The sequence below is a fragment of the Pseudophryne corroboree genome, chromosome 8 (assembly GCF_028390025.1).
Source record: "Pseudophryne corroboree isolate aPseCor3 chromosome 8, aPseCor3.hap2, whole genome shotgun sequence".
Lineage (NCBI taxonomy): Eukaryota > Metazoa > Chordata > Amphibia > Anura > Myobatrachidae > Pseudophryne > Pseudophryne corroboree.
The window spans coordinates 74353894-74377088 of record NC_086451.1 but is presented as its reverse complement, the minus strand read 5'-3'; the positions used below and the strand labels follow the sequence as shown (position 1 = coordinate 74377088).

The following is a 23195-nucleotide window of genomic DNA, read 5'->3' as shown; positions in this document are numbered from 1 at the left end:
GGCTGGCACTGCGACTGAAAAGCGTCGCTAGACCTTGTGTAAAAATACATTGGCCTTTGTGAAAGTACGTCGTGCGTGCACACTGCGCCGCATATGCATGCGCAGAAGTGCCGCTTTTTCACTTGATCGCTGCGCTGCGAACATTTTTCACTAGCGATCAACTCGGAATGACTGATCATACCTCACTAAATACAATAAGTTTCCATGGATACAGATTGAGATTTGTTAATTTATTGAGTATTTCTCCCAGCCCAAGCTGTTTAATACTGAATATGTACAGAGGGTATTACCATTACAACAACATGCACATCACAGTGAGGAACAACTGAAGTCTGAGGCAGCTTACAGCACGTGTGACTGAGCTCAGAAGGCAAAGTCTAGTGGAACTACAAGATCTAGTTACCAAGGAAGGAAAGGATCAGGGCAACAGAGCCCGAGAGAGTCACCTATTCTACACGAGACCACCCCTGCTAACAGAGGCCACGCATTATAGTAATGTCATCCATCACTTCTTTCCAAAGTGCATTATGTCCTGTCCGTCCGCTGTGAGCACCCATTACACCTATTTGCTTCCAGCGGGCAACTGACACTACAGGAAGCAGGTTATCTTGAAACACACACTTGCCCCTCATCCGGGGTCTGTGGAGTGAGTGCACATAACCGTTTAGTAACAAGGCAATACTAGAAGTAAGACAAAGCTGGCAGCGGGGCGAGGCTAACCCTTGCTGTAAACACTTATTCCAACGTCAGCTGTCCGGTAACGCACGTGTGGATCCTCTCTGCTGCAAGGGCATGCTATACAGACAGCTCTGCCACCCCTGGAATAAGGGAACTTCATACATAGCGTGTTACATTGGTGAGTTGCAGCTTACTTGGTAAACTAAGACCTGGGAAGTTTTAATTTTATGTCTCAAGGAGTTTTACTATCTGCAACATTAGATCCAAACTATATGTAGAACAAAACACCGTGTCTGTGCGGTTCATCTGAAGGTGCTTCAAGAAGTGCATTAACCTGGTGCAGTAGTCCATGCTACCACTAGGGGTCGACATCCATCTGGATCTGCATGGAGAGAGAAACATGTCACGGTGTTTGCTTAGGGCTAAAGTTTGGACTATGCTGAGAATCAAACCTGAAAGAGCACCTTGGTGGTAGCTATCCTGCCCGCGTTTCAGCTTCTATCTTCTGCTCACCATGCAGACTATCCACCTCCTGGGGCTGTGCCACAGTTTGTCGATTGGCTACCTCAGGGCCACCTCCGTACAGGCTGAAAAGGTAATTCCACGTCTCCTCAGAGATCTGCCCATAATCCGCTCCTGTGTAATAAGAACAGATAGCTGTGGGGCCAGGAGGTTGACAGTAATAAAATTTACATCAGTATGCCGGCACGCAGGTGAAATGGTACTTACCGCATTTGACCTGTGCGGGTGTTGTAACTTTAAACACGCCGTGTGCTGGCACATAGGAATCTCATAGTTCAAATGCTTGTTAAATGTTCATTGGAATAGAGAAAACTGCATATACAAGTGCTGATAATCATACGCGATATAAAAATGAATGTGATAACTCGCTCTCAGTGGACTCTGCACAACACATTTCGGAGGCAGAGAACTGCCCGTAGACGGAAACTCCATATAAAAGACATCTTAACAATAGGTTAACCCATTCATTGTTATACGATCATCAACAGTTGTAAGTGGGATTTCCTCTAACCAACAGCTGATTATGAGACTTTGTGTATGCGTCCCCCCACACTGAAGCTAATCCCTCTGCACAATGATGCGGCAGTGATCACTTAGGCTAAGCCCCCGCAAGAGAAGCAGCTGTTCTCACTCAGTCTGGATGGCTGTACCAGGCGCACCCCCTTTTGCAGTTCCCAGGTCTTTCATACGTGGGTCTAACAATGAACACACTTACCCTGCTTTGGCTGCACGTGCCCTCCGCTCTTGGTCAATGCCACCTTGCTGTTATCAATTGGACCTGGGGGGTCTGGTAAAAAGAATAAGAAACACAGGTGATGTGACAGAGCCAGAATGTGTCGCAATAATACTGTCTTTTCCTATCTGTGTAGTAGTGAACATCTGTCACCCCAGTTTAATAAGATTGGTGTCTGCCTCATGGTAATAGTGTGAGCAGCCAATGTGTGCCCGAGTGCCAGATGACAAATTTCCCAAAACAATTGCACCCAATACCCAAAGCATATTGGGGGGCGGCCATTCGGAGGGATCAGCCCATGTTCATGAGAATACCGCCCATCAATTCACTAAGAGACAGTTACATGTATGAGGGTCGCCAAACATTTTCACTTCACTTGTGGTCCCTGCTAGAGTGGTTGGGGCATATACCTCCAAGTGTAAGATATGCTATAAACAATAGAACTGACCCCATGTTTTTAATTTGAGGGTATCTGCTCTTGAAGTATAAAGATACAGTACGTAGAAAGCGAGCAAAATGGCCGCCTGTGAGGGCAGCTGACAGAACACAGGGGAACCTGCCGCTCTTACCGTTGTCTTTGCCTTTGACAAAAGCTTCCCACTCGCGAAACCACTGCATGCTGATACAATATATAATGCTGGGAGACTCCTCTGCCTGGAACGCTTTGTTTAGCTAAAGACGGGATACAGGAACAGCCAAATGAGTTCTAGTCAGCAGCTTCTTTTCTTTAATCATTAGTTTGGGCCAACTCCATGGCAGCTAAATGGTTAACCATACAGTAACATATAGCCAGCTATGGGCATATAAGAGTCGATTGAAAATTGTACAAATGAACTATAAACTATAGTAACAAATAGATGTCAGGCCTTAGTTGTCTAATCTGAAGTGAAACAATTGCCGGTAGCAACCGGTAGTTATGTTATTACACAAGCCTGGCAGCGTAGTATATAAAGCAAGCCGTTTTGCTGTCATCATGGATGCAGTGTTTCCTGGCTATAGTCCACTAGGTGGCAGTGTTACTACCTATCCGGCCAGCCCTTGTGCTTGCCTCTACTAAGACGTGTTTACACAACAATCGCTTTATATATATCCTTATACTGAAGTCAAAATATAGGTCACTTTTACAGGAGTAAAGCTAGTTTTAATAGTAATTTAAAAGTAAATAGTTTGTGTTGACGATAACATTTCACCACATTGTTTTACCTTAATAAAGGTGTCGATCTCAGTTTTCCTGCGTTTTGCCAAAGCCTCAATCTCCACCTGACATATGGAGCAAACATAAAGATGGTTCACAGCGGGGCCCCCTCCGAATCTGGTGGGAGAGAACACGAATATGTCACTGAGGTTTATTTTCATTTTATATGACCTGCACATCAACAGTCAACCCGCAGCCAATCAGAAACACCCTTATCCCTGATTTGCTGCTCAGGGATGCCCGAGGTATTTTAGACGTTATCGGATCAAAGTATACACACCTCCCAGCTGTCCTGATTTAGGCACTGATCCAGAGGTGGACACTAATAACACCGCTGCTGCGCCTTTGTACACAGCACCTGCGCGAGTATATGCAGAAGCCGTAGGAGGCGTCTTGTATAAAGTGATGCTTACTGCTGGATTCTGTGATCCGCTGCTGGGTTCCGAAGACGCAGCATCGGATCCCTCTGCGTGACCATCAGACGTCCGCGTTACTCTCAGGTTACTCAGTACACTAGGGCCAGTAAAACAGCCACTGGCTTTGGTACGCCCAGAAAATGGGGCCAACACATCCCCCCCCCCCGCCCCCCCTTACACACACACACACACTTCCTAAACGCTCCCTACCACTGCCCCCTACACACCAGCAGTATTTCAATCATGCTGCATTTTTCGGGGTACTGCCACCAACGTCACAGGACCAGAACTGTACATGGGCAGTGCGGCACATACATAATTGCATAAACATCCAATTAGCTTCGACCTCTGAATCAGCCTCAGTCAGGACGGTCCAGCCAGTTGGTGCTTTATCCAAACTAACAGTAATTTGGGAGGTATAGCTCCACTTACCGGCCGTAGTGGTGTCTGCGGCTATTCATGCGTTTTGATGGAAGGGGCTACAGTTTTGGGTGGGCTTAGCCCTTTCAAAGCCAATCCCACATATGGAGTCCAGTTTTGGGAATATCATCAATCTGTGTGGCCAGTCTGATGTGCACCTGTCGCCTACATGAAGTGAAGGCAGCTATGTGATGGGGATCAGTATGATTTGCCGATGGACGAATTGCCGACGGTCAGTATACCGACAGCCCCCCAGGAAGCCCCCTAATCCTCACCTTTTCCCTACCCTAACCCTCCCTTGTGGATGCCTAACCCTAACCCTCCCCGCTTGGTACCTAACCCTAACCCTCCCTTCCCCGCTGGCAACCCTCCCCACTTGGTGCCTAACCCGGACCTCCCCTTCTGTGTGCCCAACCCTAACCCTCCCTCCCCAATGCCTAACCTTTCCAGCGCTGCAGCCTAACCCTAAACCCTCCTTCTGCAGCCTAAACCTAACCTCCCTCTCGCCCACGCGGCAGGATGGCAGTGTCCCCCGCTCTCAGGACGATTGGGATGTCGGCAGTCGGAATTTTGACACTGGCATTCCGTTTGGTGTCGGTATAGTGACGCTGGGTTTCTGTCCTCCCTTGGGATCCCGGCATCGGTATATTGACCACCGGGATCCCGCTTGTCGGGAAGCTAACTGCTTCACATGTGATGCACTGACTCAGTGTTCAGGCCAGCAAGCCATCCATGATTCATAAGCCACAAAGCAATGTCTAGTTACTAGTAACTTGGGAAGTCAGGTTCTCATGGATTTTGGCTCATCTCACAACATGACTGTGAGTAAGCGATGGCAACACATGAAGCACATCCAGGTGTTCAGGTTAAGCTCTGAGTTAAAGAATGATTGCCCACTCTGGATGGGTAGCGGGCTGAGATGCAGTCGTACAGTGCTTGGGTGTTACAACACCAGCGAGGGATAAGGTATCAGCACTAGTTCTGCTCTGAGAGTAGATCAGAAGACTCACCTGTTGTACAAATATTCCCATACATTCTGCGGCAGGATGACAACCAGATCATCGATATAATGGTATTTATTGGGAGGAATTCCTACAGAGGTGACAATGTAAAGAGAATTAGGGGAGCAGCTCCTGTGCACGTCTGAGTTTATTTAGAGACGGGGGGGCTATGTAATAGCCTGCGAGCTGCACGTTCTGCCAAAATACCAGCGAGTCTGCCAGTATTCTTAAAGCGGCAATCATTTAAAAAAGCAAAACCAACCTGGTTCCGCTTTTTAAATTAGTAACGCTTTAACAATTTGGGCAGGCTCGCTGGAATTTCCACAGAGCGTGCAGCTCACAGGCTATTACATAGGCCCCACACAGGCAGAAAGTTATTATAATGTGGACACTTTGGGCGCATCCATTCTCTGCAATGTGCCACGGACATGAAGTCGTTACATGGCAAGGTATCGTTGGCCAGTTTTCCTTGCACCGCACAAAGGTGTGAGGGAAAATGATTTCTTACCGTAATAAGCAGCAATGTGCGCAGCCGGTAGTGGTGATGTCCGGCAGCACACTGCATAGACATGTGACAAAGTACCGCAGTGGTTTTGTGTGTGACTGGCCGCTCTATGGGCCTAATTCATGTTTGCGTGCAAATGCGATTTTCTAGGCTATGGAGCTGCTTATGTTCATGCTCATTGCAACTGCGTATGCATTCAAGGCCTATGTGCAAAAATGAGGAACATCGAGGCTAAGAGTTTGGTCTATGGCTTCGCAGTCTGGACATAGTAGATGACACGCCAGCGTTTTCCCGACCACTCCCCATAAACACTCCGTGAACAACTCCAAATGGTCACTCCCTGTCAGTCACTTTTCCATGAAATCCACATTGCGAGCGACATCACAGTCCGCAGATAATAGCCCCATTGCGTGATAATGGGCCATTGTGTACAAACCTGAATTCGGGCCTATCTGTGTAATGCAAACAGTCATCATGTGACCTTGTAAAACACAACTGTAGCATAAAATGGCAGAACCATATGAATGATGATGGTACTTGCAGCATTACATGTTCCACACATTTTACAATGTGTGTGTTCTTTTATGGTTTTGCAGAATTATACCCCTTTCACAACGCTGCAATAACCAGGGTTATTGGCTGGTGGACACAGGTTATAGCTCGGTGTACAAGGGTCTCAGAAAAATTACCGAACATCCAGTGACCCAGGAATCCAACCCGGGTAGCAAGCAGGAACGTCCCAGGTAACAGTAAAGCTGGCTCACTGGTGCTTGGAGATGATGTCATCGCCAAGTGCCAGCAAAAGCAGATATACTGCATCCGAGTGCAGTGTAAATGTTGCCGACCCAGGAATAACCCAAGTCGAAGAAGCGTGTAAACGGGGTCTGTCCCTGGTCAGACTCTGGATTTAGGTGTGTAAACGGGGTCTGTCCCTGGTCAGACTCTGGATTTAGGTGTACAATGGGTATAAATGTGTCAATGTTCTGTATTGTGCTGCCTTATCATCAAGACAATCTGTTTCACCAGACGTGTGGAGGAGTATCAAGGAATTAGGTGACAAACCACAAATATTCCGGGTTCATTACGTCAGACTGTACATAGCCCTTACATTAATGTTATACTTCTGACATCTCTCCAGTGGTATAACCAAATGTCTCTGGTGCAAACCTGACGTATTCGGCTAACCCACCAACGTAATACAGCCTAAATGGGCGTTATATAATGCCACCAGATGACCCCGGTTCTTAGGCTTACCTCCATGAGAGCACAGGAAGCTCTGGTTGCTGATTGGCCCAGGCTCTGCAAATGTGTTGAACTTGTTCAGCCACTCGCGGGATATGTAGAACTGCAGGAGACCCGATTCTTTCATTGCTGCTAATGATACAACCTTCTGCCGTTCCCGCTCTGCATCCTCGCAGCTCTTTCTGAGTACGGGATAGATGGACATGTCACGTGTGAGAGAAGATCTGGAAACACTGAGTTCAGTGCAGGCCGGCATGATGCTCTATGTTATGGACAGCAGGCAAAACTCAATTTATTTCATCCCTTATACAATGTGTATTGTGCATTATTTTTAGTCAGACATACTGTATATAAGAATGTGTCTATCCACTTACACTCACCTGTAGAACAGGACGTATGCCTCTGCATTCTGCACAACTGTCTCGTGCACTTCTGTCACGTACTGGTCATCAAACTCATACCACTGTCCGTTAATCACATTCTGGCAGTAGGATATGTAATGGCCGCCTGCGGATGGAGACAGAACAATGTAAGTGTCCCCAGAGGAGAATGCTATGCTCCCTCTCACTGGGAAAGAGAACGGAAACACAGTCTTGTCGGGACGCTGCCTTATTCTCGCTTCTGGGCTTCTCTTTCATTCAGTTCCTATCTGTCTGCCAGCGCTAGTCAGGTGTGGGAGCCGTGACACGGGCTGGTTCAGAGATGCACACAGCTACTTTGTTCGCCACAGTCTCTAAATAATATTACATGCATCTAAAAAACATTCAAAATACGACCATACCTTACACAAGACACTGCAAAAACTGTAATCCATGCTCTCATTATCTCCCGCACTGATTATTGCAATAGTCTTCTTACTGGTCTTACCAAAAAGACTCTCACCACTACAATCCATTCTGAATGCAGCTGCGAGGCTAATCTTCCTCGCTAGACGTTCATCGTCTGCAGATCCTCTCTGTCAGTCCCTCCATTGGTTACCTGTATTCTACAGCATTCAATATAAAATACTTTTACTCACACACAAGGCTATTAACCAAACTACACCAATGTACATCACTGCCTTATCTCAAAGTACTGTATTCCCTACCAGACCTCTCCGCTCTGCACAAGATGTGCGTCTCTCATCCACACTAATTACTCACTCTCATTCACCTTTGCAGGACTTTCTTCAGGCTGCACCCACTCTGTGGAATGCCCTCACACGCACAATAAGACTCTCCTCTAGTCTCCAAACCGTCAAGCGTTCCCTGAAAACTCAGCTTTTCTAGCAGCTTATCAAATACCAGAACCGCTCACATAATCTTCATAAGCTTCCATATACAATTACATCCTCTGTGTGCAGTCCAAACATATTCTCACATATTGTTTTCTCTTTCATATCCTCCTGACCCCAGGTCAACACTATATCATACAGCCCACCAAAAAACTCTGCAATCTGGCTGGACCATTATGCAATAGATAGCACCTATCCTTGTGTATCAATGCCTATTTCCCTATAGATTGTAAGCTTGCGAGCAGGGCCTTCCTACTTCTATAGCAGAGGTTCTCAAACTGTGTGCCGTGGCTCCCTGGGGTGCCTCAGAACACTTGCAGGGGTGCCTTGGATTGGTGGTCCAGGACCAATCAAAATTATTTTTGGTCAATGTAATAGGCAAAACCAGTGCTGGTGGCTGGCAATCATAAAATAGGTGGACAAACAGAAGCAAATCTTGTTCTTCAACACATAATGGAACCTAAAGAGGACATATAAACACAATTTTTTATTTAATATTTATTTCAAAATTTCTCGCTAAGAAATTTTTGGCCTAAGGTTGCCGTGAATAAAATTCTGATACTCTAGGGTGCCATGATTCCAAAAAGTTTGGGAACCACTGTTCTATACTATTATTAACCAGTTATGTTCTATCATTGTTTTTCCCATTGTAAAGCGCTATGGAATATGCTGCGCTATACAAGAAACTGTTAATAAAAAAAATAATGTTAAGCCATCTACGAGGTTGAAATGCAACATGCGTTTATGTCAGTTACCAATAGGTGGCGCCAATACAATAATTCATAGATTCCTTAATAATTTCCACTGTCTGAAATTTGGACTCTACTAATTCCAATGTCTTTACAGATTAAAAATGGACCCTTAAAAAAACTGAAGAGTCCACAGTTTTATATACTTACTACCTGCAGTCCCGTGATGGCAGATAACAGCCAGAAGGTCATACGTGGTGATATGAGACACACACTCCTTAGCTAGGAAGGGTCGCAGATTAAGCCCCTCCAAGGGGAAAGAGACATGGCTGCTGATTTTAAAGGAGTACATCACCTCGTGTCGGAAACGTTTCATGTGAATACAGAGGATCTGCAGGGAAAAGAGTGAAATTCCTGAATACAAAAGATGAATAATTCCATTTAATTGCATTGTTGCACCAGCACACAGCAACACAATAAATTCAATACTGGTACTGGTCATTCAGCACTAAGTCAGACATAGTTTCAAATGGAGCGCAGGGAAATGTATTAGTCCTCATCTTCACCTAATACTGACGCGTTTCTCCACCAATGAAACATGATTTGCTTTATATTACTCGATAAAGGTGACTATTTTTGAGTACTGTAGATTTAAATTAGTTGCGAGGACTCTTTATACAGTGGTCTAGGCTGTGATTGGATGGTAACGTCACAGGAATGAGTGCAGAGCAGTCTATGTAGCATTAAACTAGTTTGTAATTGGATGCCAGAAAGTCCTATACTTTTTGTGCAAAAGAGGCACAATCACATCATGTGCACTTTACATCACGTCCACAAGTGTGTCGTCAAGTCACGTGTGCCCTCCCGTCATGTTAGTGGCACCACATTATGGACAAGTCTCATAGGAAACTGTCTCACAGCACCAAGCAACCGTTACCATCTATCCTGCATTCACACAGGCATTCAGATGCCCCCTGGGCCATCCTTTTAGCACAAGGGTTCCGCAGCGCCTTACGAAGTACATAAACAAATGAACAAAACAAAATAAAAGGTGACAGTACAGAACATTGCAGGAAAAAGTATATGGCATATAAACATTGCTGCACCAGCTTGGTCATAATACTCAAAGAAGCAGCACGGAGGAAGAAACCAAGGGTTAGGTGCTATTGTAGAGCGTATGGAGTAGATGATAGGAGAACTAAGGGAAGAAAAAGCACATGAGGGGAGAGGGCCTTGCTTGTGAGAACTTACAATCTAAAGGGGAGGGGCAGACAGACGGGTGATACGGATGGGGTAAATAGATAGCATGATGTAGTGGGTTAGGATGAGAGTTGTATGGCTTAGTGAAGAAGTGCATCATGATAGCCCGTTTGAAGTTTTATAGCGTTGTGGAGAGTCAGATTGGGAGAGGGAGAGAATTCCAGGGACAGGGAGCAGCATAAGCAAACTCTTGGAGATGGGAGTGGGAGGAGTTAATCAATACTCATAAGAGTATACAGATGAAACTCAGAATATTAGAATATCGTGCAAAAGTTCATTTATTTCAGTAATTCAACTTAAAAGATGAAAGTAATATATTATATAGACTCATTACATGCAAAGTAAGTTATTTCAAGCCTTTGTTTGTTATAATTTTGATGATTGTGGCTTACAGCTTTAGAAAACCCCAAATCTTATAAAAATTAGAATATTTCATAAAAAAAAAAAAAAAAAGAAGATTTTAAATACAGAAATGTCGCCCTCTGAAATGTATAATCATGCATATGTACTCAGTACTTGGTTTGGGCCCCTTTTGCATGAGCTACTACCTCAATGCGGCATGGCATGGATTCTATCAGCCTGTGGCACTGCTGAGGTGTTATGGAAGACCAGGATGCTTCAATAGCGGCCTTCAGCTCTTCTGCATTGTTCGGTCTCATGTCTCTAATCTTTCTCTTGGCAATGCCCCATAGATTCACTATGGGGTTTAGGTCAGGCGAGTTTGCTGGTCAATCCAGCACAGTAATCCTACGGTCATTGAACCAGGTTTTGGTACTTTTGGCAGTGTGGGCAGATGCCAAGTCCTGCTGGAAAAAGAAGTCAGCATCTCCATAAAGCCTGTCTGCTGAAGGAAGCATGAAGTGCTCTAAAATGTCCTCTGGACTTAATAAAGCACAGTGGACCAACACCAGCAGACGACATGGCTGCCCAAATCAACACAGACTGTGGAAACTTCACAGTGGACTTCAAGCATCTTGGATTGTGTGCCTCTCCATTCTTCCTCCATACTCTGGGACCTTGGTTTCCAAATGAGATGCAAAATTTGCTCTCATCAGAAAAGAGAAATTTGGACCACTGAGCAACAGACCAGTTCTTTTTTTCTTGTCAGGAAAAGGCCATTCAAAAGGGTGGGGGAGCTTCACAAGGAGTGGACTGAGGCTGGAGTTAGTGCATCAAGAGCCACCACATACAGACGGATCCTGGACATGGGCTCCAAGTGTCGTATTTCTCTTGTCAAGCCGCTCCTGAACAACAAAACGTCAGAAGCGTTTTACCTGGGCTAAAGAAATAAAAAAAAAAAAAAGAGACTCCATGGGGCATTGCCAAGAGAAAGATGAGAGACATGAGACCGAATAATGCAGAAGAGCTGAAGGCCGCTATTCAAGCATCCTGGTCTTCCATAACACCTCAGCAGTGCCACAGGCTGATAGAATCCATGCCACGCCACATTGAGATAGTAATTCATGTAAAAGGGGCCCAAACCAAGTACTGAGTACATATGCATGATTAGACTTTTCAGAGGCCCGACATTTCTGTATTTAAAATCCTTTTTTTTATTGATTTTATGTTATTTTCTAATTTTCTGAGATTTTGGATTTGGGGTTTTCTTAAGCTGTAAACCACAATCATCAAAATTATAACAAATAAAGGCCTGAAATATCTCACTTTGCATGTAATAATAAGATTTTACTTACCGATAAATCTATTTCTCATAGTCCGTAGTGGATGCTGGGGACTCCGTCAGGACCATGGGGAATAGCGGCTCCGCAGGAGACAGGGCACAAAAGCAAGCTTTTAGGATCACATGGTGTGTACTGGCTCCTCCCCCTATGACCCTCCTCCAAGCCTCAGTTAGGTACTGTGCCCGGACGAGCGTACACAATAAGGAAGGATCTTGAATCCCGGGTAAGACTCATACCAGCCACACCAATCACACCGTACAACTTGTGATTTGAACCCAGTTAACAGTATGATAACAATGGAGTAGCCTCTAAAAAAGATGGCTCACAACAATAATAACCCAATTTTTTTGTAACAATAACTATGTACAAGTAATGCAGACAATCCGCACTTGGGATGGGCGCCCAGCATCCACTACGGACTATGAGAAATAGATTTATCGGTAAGTAAAATCTTATTTTCTCTAACGTCCTAGTGGATGCTGGGGACTCCGTCAGGACCATGGGGATTATACCAAAGCTCCCAAACGGGCGGGAGAGTGCGGATGACTCTGCAGCACCGAATGAGAGAACTCCAGGTCCTCCTCAGCCAGGGTATCAAATTTGTAGAATTTAGCAAACGTGTTTGCCCCTGACCAAGTAGCTGCTCGGCAAAGTTGTAAAGCCGAGACCCCTCGGGCAGCCGCCCAAGATGAGCCCACCTTCCTTGTGGAATGGGCATTTACAGATTTTGGCTGTGGCAGGCCTGCCACAGAATGTGCAAGCTGAATTGTACTACAAATCCAACGAGCAATAGTCTGCTTAGAAGCAGGAGCACCCAGCTTTTTGGGTGCCTACAATATAAACAGCAAATCAGACTTTCTGACTCCAGCCGTCCTGGAATTATATATATATATATATTTTCAGGGCCCTGACAACGTCTAGCAACTTGGAGTCCTCCAAGTCCCTAGTAGCCGCAGGCACCACAATAGGTTGTTTCAGGTGAAACGCTGACACCACCTTAGGAAGAAACTGGGGACGAGTCCGCAGTTCTGCCATGTCCGAATGGAAAATCAAATATGGGCTTTTGTAAGACAAAGCCGCCAATTTTGACAATCGCCTGGCCGAGGCCAGGGCCAACAGCATGGTCACTTTCCATGTGAGATATTTCAAATCCACAGATTTGAGTGGTTCAAACCAATATGATTTGAGGAATCCCAACACTACGTTGAGATCCCACGGTGCCACTGGAGGCACACAAGGGCTGTATATGCAATACTCCCTTGACAAACGTCTGGACTTCAGGAACTGAAGCCAATTCTTTCTGGAAGAAAATCTATAGGGCCGAAACTTGAACCTTAATGGACCCCAATTTGAGGCTCATAGACACTCCTGTTTGCAGGAAGTGCAGAAATCGACCTAGTTGAAATTTTTTCGTGGGGCCCTCCTGGCCTCACCCACGCAACATATTTTTACCACATGTGGTGATAACGTTGTGCGGTCACCTCCTTCCTGGCTTTGACCAGGGTAGGTATGACCTCTTCCGGAATGCCTTTTCCCTTAGGATCCGGCGTTCAAACCGCCATGCCGTCAAACGCAGTCGCGGTAAGTCTTGGAACAGACAAGGTCCCTGCTGGAGCAGGTCCTTTCTTAAAGGCCGATGCCACGGTTCCTCTTGGAACAGACATGGTACTTGCTGAAAGCAAATCCCTTCTTAGCTCCCGAGGCCATTAGTCCTCTGTGAGCATCTCTTGAAGTTCCGGTTACCAAGTCCCTCTTGGCCAATCCGGAGCCACGAGTATAGTTCTTACTCCTCTATGTCTTATAATTCTCAATACCTTGGTTATGAGAAGCAGAGAAAGGAACACATACACCGACTGTTACACCCACGGTGTTACCAGGACGTCCACAGCTATCGCCTGAAGGTCTCGTGACCTGGCGCAATACCTGTCCCATTTTTTTGTTCGGGCGGGACGCCATCATGTCCACCTTTGGTCTTTCCCAACGGTTCACAATCATGCGGAAAACTTCCCGATGAAGTTCCCACTCTCCCGGGTGGAGGTCGTGCCTGCTGAGGAAGTCTGCTTCCCAGTCGTCCACTCCCGGAATGAACACTGCTGACAGTGCTATCACATGATTTTCCGCCTAGCGAAAAATCCTTGCAGTTTTGCCACTGCCCTCCTGCTTCTTGTGCCGCCCTTTCTGTTTACGTGGGCGACTGCCGTGATGTTATCCCACTGGATCAATACCGGCTGACCTTGAAGCAGAGGTCTTGCTAAACTTAGAGCATTATAAATTTGCTCTTAGCTCCAGTATATTTATGTGGAGAGAATTCTCCAGACTTGATCACACTCCTTGTGTGACTGCTCCCCAGCCTCTCAGGCTGGCCTCCGTGGTCACGAGCATCCAATCCTGAATGCCGAATCTGCGGCCCTCTAGAAGATGAGCACTCTGTAATCACCACAGGAGAGACACCCTTGTCCTTGGATATAGGGTTATCCGCTGATGCATCTGAAGATGCGATCCGGACCATTTGTCCAGCAGATCCCACTGAAGAGTTCTTGCGTGAAATCTGCCGAATGGAAGCGCTTCGTAATAAGCCACCATTTTTACCAGGACTCTTGTGCAATGATGCACTGACACTTTTCCTGGTTTTAGGAGGATCCCGATTAGCTCGGATAACTCCCTGGCTTTCTCCTCTGGGAGAAACACCTTTTCCTGGACTGTGTCCAGAATCATCCCTAGGACCAGCAGACGTGTCGTCGGAACAACTGCGGTTTTGGAATATTTAGAATCCACCCGTGCTGTCGTAGAACTACTTGAGATAGTGCTACTCCGACCTCCAACTGTTCTCTGGACCTTGTTCTTATCAGGAGGTCGTCCATTTTCTTTGAAGACGAATCCTCCTTTCGGTCATTACCTTGGTAAGGACCTGGGGTGCCTTGGACAATCCAACGGCATCGTCTTGAAACGGATAGTGACAGTTCTGTACCACGAACCTGAGGTACCCTTGGTGAGAAAAGGCAAATTTTGGGACATGGAGGTAAGCATCCCTGATGTCCCGGGACACCATATAGTCCCCTTGTTCTTTGCTATCACTGCTCTGAGTGACTCCATCTGGATTTGAACCCTTGTAAGTGTTCAAATTTTTCAGATTTAGAATAGGTCTCACCTAGCCTTCAGTACCACCATATAGTGTGGAGTAATACCCCTTTCCTTGTTGTCGGAGGGGTAAATTTATTATCACCTGCTGGGAATACAGCTTGTGAATTGTTTTCAATACTGCCTCCCTGTCGGAGGGAGACATTGGTACAGCAGACTACAGGAACCTGCGAGGGGGGAAACCTCTCGACATTCCAATCTGTACCCCTTGGATACTACTTGTAGGATCCAGGGGTCCTGTACGGTCCCAGCGTCATGCTGAGAACTTGGTAGAAGCGGTGGAGGGCTTCTGTTCCTGGGAATGGGCTGCCTGCTGCAGTCTTCTTCCCTTTCCTCTATCCCTGGGCAGATATGACTCTTATAGGGACGAAAGGACTGAGGCTGAAAAGACGGTGTCTTTTTCTGCAGAGATGTGACTTAGGGTAAAAAACGGTGGATTTTCCAGCAGTTGCCCTGGCCACCAGGTCACATGGACCGACCCCAAATAACTCCTCCCCTTTATACGGCAATACATCTTTGTGCCGTTTGGAATCTGCATCACCTGACCACTGTCGTGTCCATAAACATCTTCTTGCAGATATGGACATCGCATTTACTCTTGATGCCAGAGTGCAAATATCCCTCTGCGCATCTCGCATATATAGAAATGCATTCTTTAAATGCTCTATAGTCAATAAAATACTGTCCCTGTCAAAGGTATCAATATTTTTAGTCAGGGAATCCGACCAAGCCACCTCAGCTCTGCACATCCAGGCTGAGGCGATCGCTGGTCGCAGTATAACACCAGCATGTGTGTGTATACTTTTTAGGATATTTTTCAGCCTCCTATCAGCTGGCCCCTTAAGTACGGCCCTATCCGTAGATGGTACCGTCACTTGTTCTGATAAGCGTGTGAGCGCCTTATCCACCCTGAGGGGTGTTTCCCACCGCGCCTTAACTTCTGGCGGGAAAGGGTATACCGCCAATAATTTTCTATCGGGGGAAACCCACGCATCATCACACACTTCATTTAATTTATCTGATTCAGGAAAAACTACAGGTAGTTTTTTCACCTCACACATAATACCCTTTTTTGTGGTACTTGGAGTATCAGAAATATGTAACACCTCCTGCATAAAGATGATAATCGAGGTCAAAAGAACTCATATAAATAGAATGTATAGGGGGAGAACATGACAGGTTCAAGAACAGAACATTGGGGGACACCAACTGTTAGTGGAAGGGGGGTTGGGGGAGTGGAGTCATGGGAGGAGACAGAGAAGGAGCGGTCAGAGAGGTAGGAGGACAGACAGGAGAGGGCAGTATCACGCAGAACGAGGGAGTCAAGGATTTGCAGGAGGAGAGGGTGGTCCATAGTGTCAAAAGCAACAGAGAGGTCTAGGAGAATGAGCAGAGAGTAGTGGCCCTGAGATTTGGCAGCAAGGAGGTCATTGCTGACTTTCATGAGGGCAGTTTCCATGGAGTGGAGAGGATGGAAGCCTGACTGAAATGGGTTAATCAGGGAGTGGGAGGAAAAAAGGCAGTAAGGCAGTTGTAGACAATGCGCTCAAGGAGTTTGGAGGCCAAAGGGAGGAGAGAGATGGAACGGTAGTTGGAGAGAGTGTTAGGATCAAGGGTGGCCATTTTAAAGAATGGAGAGACAAGGACATGCCTGAATACAGAAGGGACAATGTCTGATGAGAGGGAGAGATTGAGGAAGTGGGCAAGATGGGATAGGCAGAAGGAGAGAGGTAGTGGAGGAGGCGGGAGGGGATAGGGTCAAAATGGGAGGTGGAAAGGGAGAGGGGGCCAGATGAGGGCCATGACTTCATCTCCAGATACAGGGGAGTTGGTAAGACGGATGGTGAGGGGTAGGCTGGGAAACTATAATCAAACAGATAACAGTGAGACTCAAAGATTGGTTTGGCACTAATAGTATACTGCGGTCAATGAATGAGAAAGCTGCAAATAACAGACTAGTCTGTGATTGGATGTAGTGTTAAGCAGTGAAATCACACTGCATCCTACACATCCCCTGCCATGAAATAAACCTGAGGAAGACCTCCAGTGACATGTGCCATGCTCACCACAATGCACACTGCTGAACTCGCTCTATTCATGTGCAATACTGCACTTAGGGGTCTATTTACGAAGCCTTGGATGGAGATAAAGTCGCTGGAGATAAAGTACCAGCCAATCGGCTCCTAACTGCCATGTCACAGGCTGTGTTTGAAAAATGACAGTTAGGAGTCGATTGGCTGGTACTTTATCTCCAGTGACATTATCTCCATCCAAGGCTTAGTAAATAGACCCCTTAATCTCCATTGTGCAGGTTGACTTATGTTATTGGTAGTATGTGTCCAGCTGCTATGAAGCCATGACAAGTGGATGCTGGGAGAGCAAGTTTGGGCTATGTAACTTCAGAGATGGTTGGGATAGGATCCCTGAATAATCTCCCTTCACAAAAAATTTAATCCCTGAAGACTGTCCCTGCATTGCAGAAATACAGTGCATCCGGAAAGTATTCACAGCGCTTCACTTTTTACACATTTTGTTATGTTACAGCTTTATTCCAAAATGGAATAAATTCATTTTTTCACTCAAAATTCAAGACACAATACCCCATAATGACAACGTAAAAAATGTATTAAAAATAAAAAACTAAGAAATCACATGTACATAAGTATTCACAGCCTTTGCCATGAAGCTCAAAATTGAGCTCAGGTGCATCCTGTTTCCACTGATCACCCTTGAGATGTTCCTACAGTTTAATTGGAGTCCACCTGTGGTAAATTCAGTTGATTGGACATAATCTGGAAAGACACACACATTTTTCTATATAAGGTCCCACACTTGATAGTGCATGTCTGAGCACAAACCAAGCATGAAGTCAAAGGAATTGTCTGTAGACCTCCGAGACAAGACTGTCTCGAGGCACAAATCTGGGGAAGGGTACAGAAAAATATCTGATGCTTTGAAGGTCCCAATGAGCACAGTGGCCTTCATCATCCATAAATGGAAGAAGTTCGGAACAACCAGGACTCTTCCTAGAGCTGGCCGGCCGTCTAAACTGAGCGATCGGGGGAGAAGGGCCCTAGTCAGGGAGGTGACCAAGAACCCTATGGTCACACTGTCAAAGCTACAACATTCTTCTGTGGAGAGAGGAGAACCTTCCAGAAGGACAACCGTCTCTGCAGCAATCCGCCAATCAGCCCTGTATGTTAGAGTGGCCAGACGGAAGCCACTCCTTAGTAAAAAGCACATGGCAGCTCGCCTGGAGTTTGCCAAAATGCACCTGAAGGATTCTCAGACCATGAATAACAAAATTCTCTGGTCTGATGCGACAAAGATTGTACTCTGGTGTGAATGCCAGGCATTTGGTGGAAACCAGACAACGCTCATCACCAGGCCAATACCATACCCACAGTGAAGCATGGTGGGGGCAGTATCATGCTGTGGGGATGTTTTTCAGTGGCAGGAACTGGGAAACTAGTTAGGATAGAGGGAAAGATGAATGCAGCAATGTACAGAGACATCCTGGATGAAAACCTGCTCCAGAGTGCTCTTGACCTCAGACTGGGGCGATGGTTCATCTTTCAGCAGGACAACGACCTCAAGCACACAGCCAAGATATCAAAGGAGTGGCTTCAAGACAACTCTGTGAATGTCCTTCAGTGGCCAAGCCAGAGCCCAGATTTGAATCCGATTGAACATCTCTGGAGAGGTCTGAAAATGGCTGTGCACTGGCGCTTCCCATCTAACCTGATGGAGCTTGAGAGGTGCTGCAAAGAGGAATGGGCGAAACTGCCCAAAGATAGGTGTGCCAAGCTTGTGGCAGCATATTCAAAAAGACTTGAGGCTGTAATCTGCCAAAGGTGTATCAAAAAAGTATTGAGCAAAGGCTGTGAATACATAAGTACATGTGACTTCTTAGTTTTTTATTTTTAATAAATTTGCAAAAATCTAAAAAAAAAAAACACCACCTTTTTCACGTTGTCATTATGGGGTGTGTGGAATTTTCAGGGGAAAAATGAATTTATTTCAGTTTGGAATAAGGCAGTAACATAACAAAATGTGGAAAAAGTGAAGCGCTGTGAATACTTTCCGGCTGCACTGTACAAGATCTCTACGCCATAAGTGTATGTGCGCGTATATAGCTATAATGTCTCCATATAGAAGTTGCGCAGTGAGAGCTAGAAATAGGCTCCACCCACTCTCTCTCATGGCTCTCACTGACTGCCTGCTGCCGAGACACACCCTCTCTTCTTCACCAGCACTGTATGGATATAGGACCAATCTATTTGCTCTTGACTTTGCTGACAGGACTGAAGTAGGCAGGGTTTTATAAGAAGAGAGTGAAGAATTTGCAAGTTACTTCATAAGACTTTTTATGAACATTGCAGTGATTATGTCTTTTACTCCAGTGTATTAATCAGTCACAGGTGTGTCTACTGTGTGACCATTTCATGCTGCTGAGCTTATCTCATAATGCTGCTCTACAAAGATGACGCTGAGCACCCTTCTGGGATATTTGTGAGACTCCTATAGGGTCCAGGAGCATCCTGTTAGGTAACCCCTCAGGGGAGGTTTCTCGTATAAAGTTTACCTGAAAATGATGTGGTATTATACACACCCAATGTGTATATAATAGAACAGAGGGAGGAAGAGAGATCCTACTGGTCATTTAACCTCTGCTTGAGCAGACATCTTTCTTTTTAATGAGTATATCATACAAACTCGCCGAACATGCTACACAATGGCAGAGAGTGGGAAACTCACCTCTGGCAGCCGTAAAACTTTACAATATTTAACTCCATTCCGTAGCCTAAACGAAACAAAAAGCAGACAACGGTCTCTCTCTTTCTAATATTATATTATATAGACAATGTATAAAACATACACACACACACACACACGTTACATACATGTTACACTTACTTTTTACAACGCTCACAGCTGTACATGTTATCACCTAGGAAGAAACATATAACGGAAGATAAAATATATGTCTTTGTCCAGCCAAAACTGGTTTAAGAGCTGGATTCCTAAATGTTATTTCCCATAATTGCTGACTAGTGCAGCTGGCGGAGAATCCTGAAATATGCACCGTAGATGCAGGGAATATTTATAATAAGCTTCACCTTCCTATCTCTCTCCCTATATTATCTCCATCCCCCCTATAACTTCTCTCTCATCCCCTGTTCTCCCTCGCTACCAATATCCTTGTTCAACACTCATTACAGTAACAAGTAATTAGCGCGTGACTGCAGTGTAAAAATGGCTTACAGGTTGCTCTGTGACCCTTGCAGCCATCACAGAGCTCTGCTAGAGGAACCTTGTATTCTCTCTTGTACGCGGAACCTAACCCTGTCCCTGCTGCTGGGGCCACACTCTGCAATACAGACAGCTGCTACTACCCAGCCAACAAATAGTTGAGGCCTCAGAATGAATCCCTGGCCTCAATCAATGTTTTGAACTGCAACTCTCCAACATTCAACAGGTTTATATTATAGATGTAATAATAATAATAATTTTATATATATATATATATATATATATATATATATATATATACACATATATACATACACACACACACACACACACACACACATTATTATATATATATATATATATATATATATATATACATACATATACATATACATATACACACACACTCCTCCACTGGCGGCACTCCAAGGCTATGACAACAGTCGGCTGTTTGGGCAACGTTTCAGCACCGTTCAGCGCTGAACGGCGCTGAAACGTTGCCCAAACAGCCGACTGTTGTCATATTTTCATAGCCTTGGAGTGCAGCCAGTGGAGGAGTATAGGACGTACAACCGTCCAGGCTGTTATGTGGAAGGCACCGGGCGCAGTAATTTTATACATGTCAGCGGAGTGCCGGAGCATATATACACACACACACAAATATAATTATTATATATACTTATCTATCTATCTATCTATCTATCTATCTATCTATCTATCTATCTATCGCTTTTCTCCAGAAGGTCTCAAGGCGCTTTACAGCTATCATGAACATTTACAGATGTTTAGAGTTGCAGGAAGTACAGGACATAATATAGGGTTGCTACATTTCATGGATTATTTATTGTACCCACGAAGGTACCTGGTGAGGCAGCTATTTTAGGAGCACTACACACAGGTTTCACTGGGTAGAATAGCCAATGCCTGGAAGAGATGACTCATTACGGGAAAGCTATAGAATACTAAAGTGTGATGCAGATCATCAGAACAATGCATTGCTCATCCTCCACAAGAGAGTACCAGGTGAGGCAGCCATCTTGTGCACACTACACAGGTTACAATGTGTGAGATAAGCAATACATGGAAATAACACATATGTGGGTAAATTATATGTGTCTAATATGATACGCACTGCACAAATAGTTCCACGTTATTCATCCTGCCCATGAAAATACCAGCTGAGGCAGCCATCTTTGGCTCGCTACATAGGTTACAGGAGGCAGGATGTACAATTAGTAGAGGTATAATATACAGCGGTAAATTGCAGGAAGACATAATATACGTATTAATAATAATAATAATAATAATAATAATAATAAAAATAATTCGGAAAAACATTGCTTTCAATTTTTACTTCATCAAAAAACAGATGGGCCTATACAACCCAATATTCTGAACATGATCATTCTAAATGTATTATTAATAAGATGCACATAAATAGGTCTGAAAAATGAGGCATCATCTTTTTTTGACTATTACCCAGCAAAAATCGAAACCAAGAAACTGGCTGTATCCATCTACAATGTACCTCTTCATACACCATTCTCTGCGACATACACAGGTGCCATTCAGAAGTGTGTCAGTGCAGAGGAGACGACAACTGTAAACTATGTTTTGCCACTTTATAGCAGACTTGTTTCAATGTTATGTCACTACTGGAACCACCTATAACAATACTTTTTCTCAACACTAAAACCATACAGGGCGAGTACAACTTGACTGCAAAATAATAATGTCTTAAAGTAACTTACCAATGATATACTACTAAAACAGCCATTAGTACATTTAAATGAATGTGCCTTACCTTTTAATTCATCAGCAGCAAAGAAAGCTGCGAGGCAGTCCTCCAGCGTGACCACCGGTCCCCAGAACCAGCTCGGGATGCAGGAGACCACAAACCTATGAGGGAAGTTACCCAGAGATACAGTGATTGATCCTAAAGGAAGCCAATAATTAAGTGGTATTTACACTTAAATATTTTTTCCTTAAATCCATCATGCAGCATTTGCCACTGTTCATTAGTATTAATTCCTTGCTTAACTGAGCAATGTCAAAGTCGGAAAATATTACAGTACACACATCACGTACAAACACCACATAGATGGCCTCCGTGTGCGTGCTTATTCGGCAGTGCATGCACATATTCGCAATTTGCGTATGGTCGCTCCCGCGGTCCTGCATATTAGCGCGTGGTATGGGTAATTACTGTGGAATTTGTACTCGCATGGAAAAGTCACAAAGACATATCATGTATCTAATCCATATATTGCATAAATCACCCACTGTCTGCTTTCTCTTCTAATAGCATGAACATGGGTCACACATAAATTATACTCACAGAGACCCAAATACAATGGCCTTATTTACACAAAGCTTTGAAATCCTATGAAGAAGGCAAATACCTTTGTTTACCCCTATTATTCTAGAGTAGCCCAGTTTCTGTAGAAGACAATAAATACTGGATTGTCATTGTCTTATCGGAGGACTGGACAAACAGGTTGGCTGAAGAGAAACTCAATTAGCAATAGCTAACAAAATTACAAACCAGACATTTAGAAATCTGAGGTAATAACATTCATAGTCTAAACTCTTGGAGAAACTAAAACGTGTGTACCATTGATTGTAGCCATTTTTTTTTTATTGTATTGTATTGTTTATATTGTATCCCCCTGCAAGTAAAGAACCGTTGGTGGGTTAGACCCCAACATAGTTTTGAATTACAATTAGTGTTGTGTCCCATTTCCTTGCTAAGGTTTAAAGTGTATTTACAGCCACTCGGGCTGCTGCATTGTGCTAACAGGATATAAGCCTGTGTACACAAACTGTGTAGTCACTACGCCCTTTCGGCGTACGTACGCAGAGTGTGTACACTGTACGATCTTGTGTACGTAAGGTTTGAGCAGCGGCTCAATATTAAAGTGTATTAAGTGTGTTTAAAGTATAGCTTTTAGTCCTGTAAGTAAACCAACGTTTACAATTGGGGGCTCGGATCCGTTTTTCACATGCTCACAGCCTAAGAGGTCATAGCAGACTTTAATCTATCAGCAAAGGGTGGTAAGTTATCCTACGTAACCTTTTCCTGGTCGGTGGATGTTCTGAAAACCCTATTTGTGTGCTGTTAGATTGCGTCTGCTCTGTCTGGTCTGCAGAGGTGCTGATAGAACCCGTAAAACAGGAAAAAAAGCTAT

The 23195-nt window shown here is 44.7% G+C and overlaps 1 protein-coding gene across 2 annotated transcripts in view; it reads right to left on the bottom strand.

The window, feature by feature from the left end:
- Positions 1-215: 215 nt before the first annotated feature.
- Positions 216-23195, bottom strand: part of USP20 (ubiquitin specific peptidase 20) — a 98606-nt gene continuing 75626 nt past the window's right edge. For both annotated transcript variants that reach the window (XM_063936678.1, XM_063936679.1), the window contains exons 14-25: positions 21812-21906; positions 19672-19705; positions 19513-19558; positions 8885-9065; positions 7093-7219; positions 6725-6894; positions 4975-5056; positions 3137-3245; positions 2503-2605; positions 1916-1987; positions 1143-1314; positions 216-1060 (exon numbers count right to left, since the gene is read on the bottom strand). In XM_063936678.1, the coding sequence (XP_063792748.1) occupies positions 1154-1314; positions 1916-1987; positions 2503-2605; positions 3137-3245; positions 4975-5056; positions 6725-6894; positions 7093-7219; positions 8885-9065; positions 19513-19558; positions 19672-19705; positions 21812-21906 (1180 nt within the window). In that variant the 3' untranslated portion in view covers positions 216-1060; positions 1143-1153. The remainder of the gene's footprint in view (positions 1061-1142; positions 1315-1915; positions 1988-2502; positions 2606-3136; positions 3246-4974; positions 5057-6724; positions 6895-7092; positions 7220-8884; positions 9066-19512; positions 19559-19671; positions 19706-21811; positions 21907-23195) is intronic.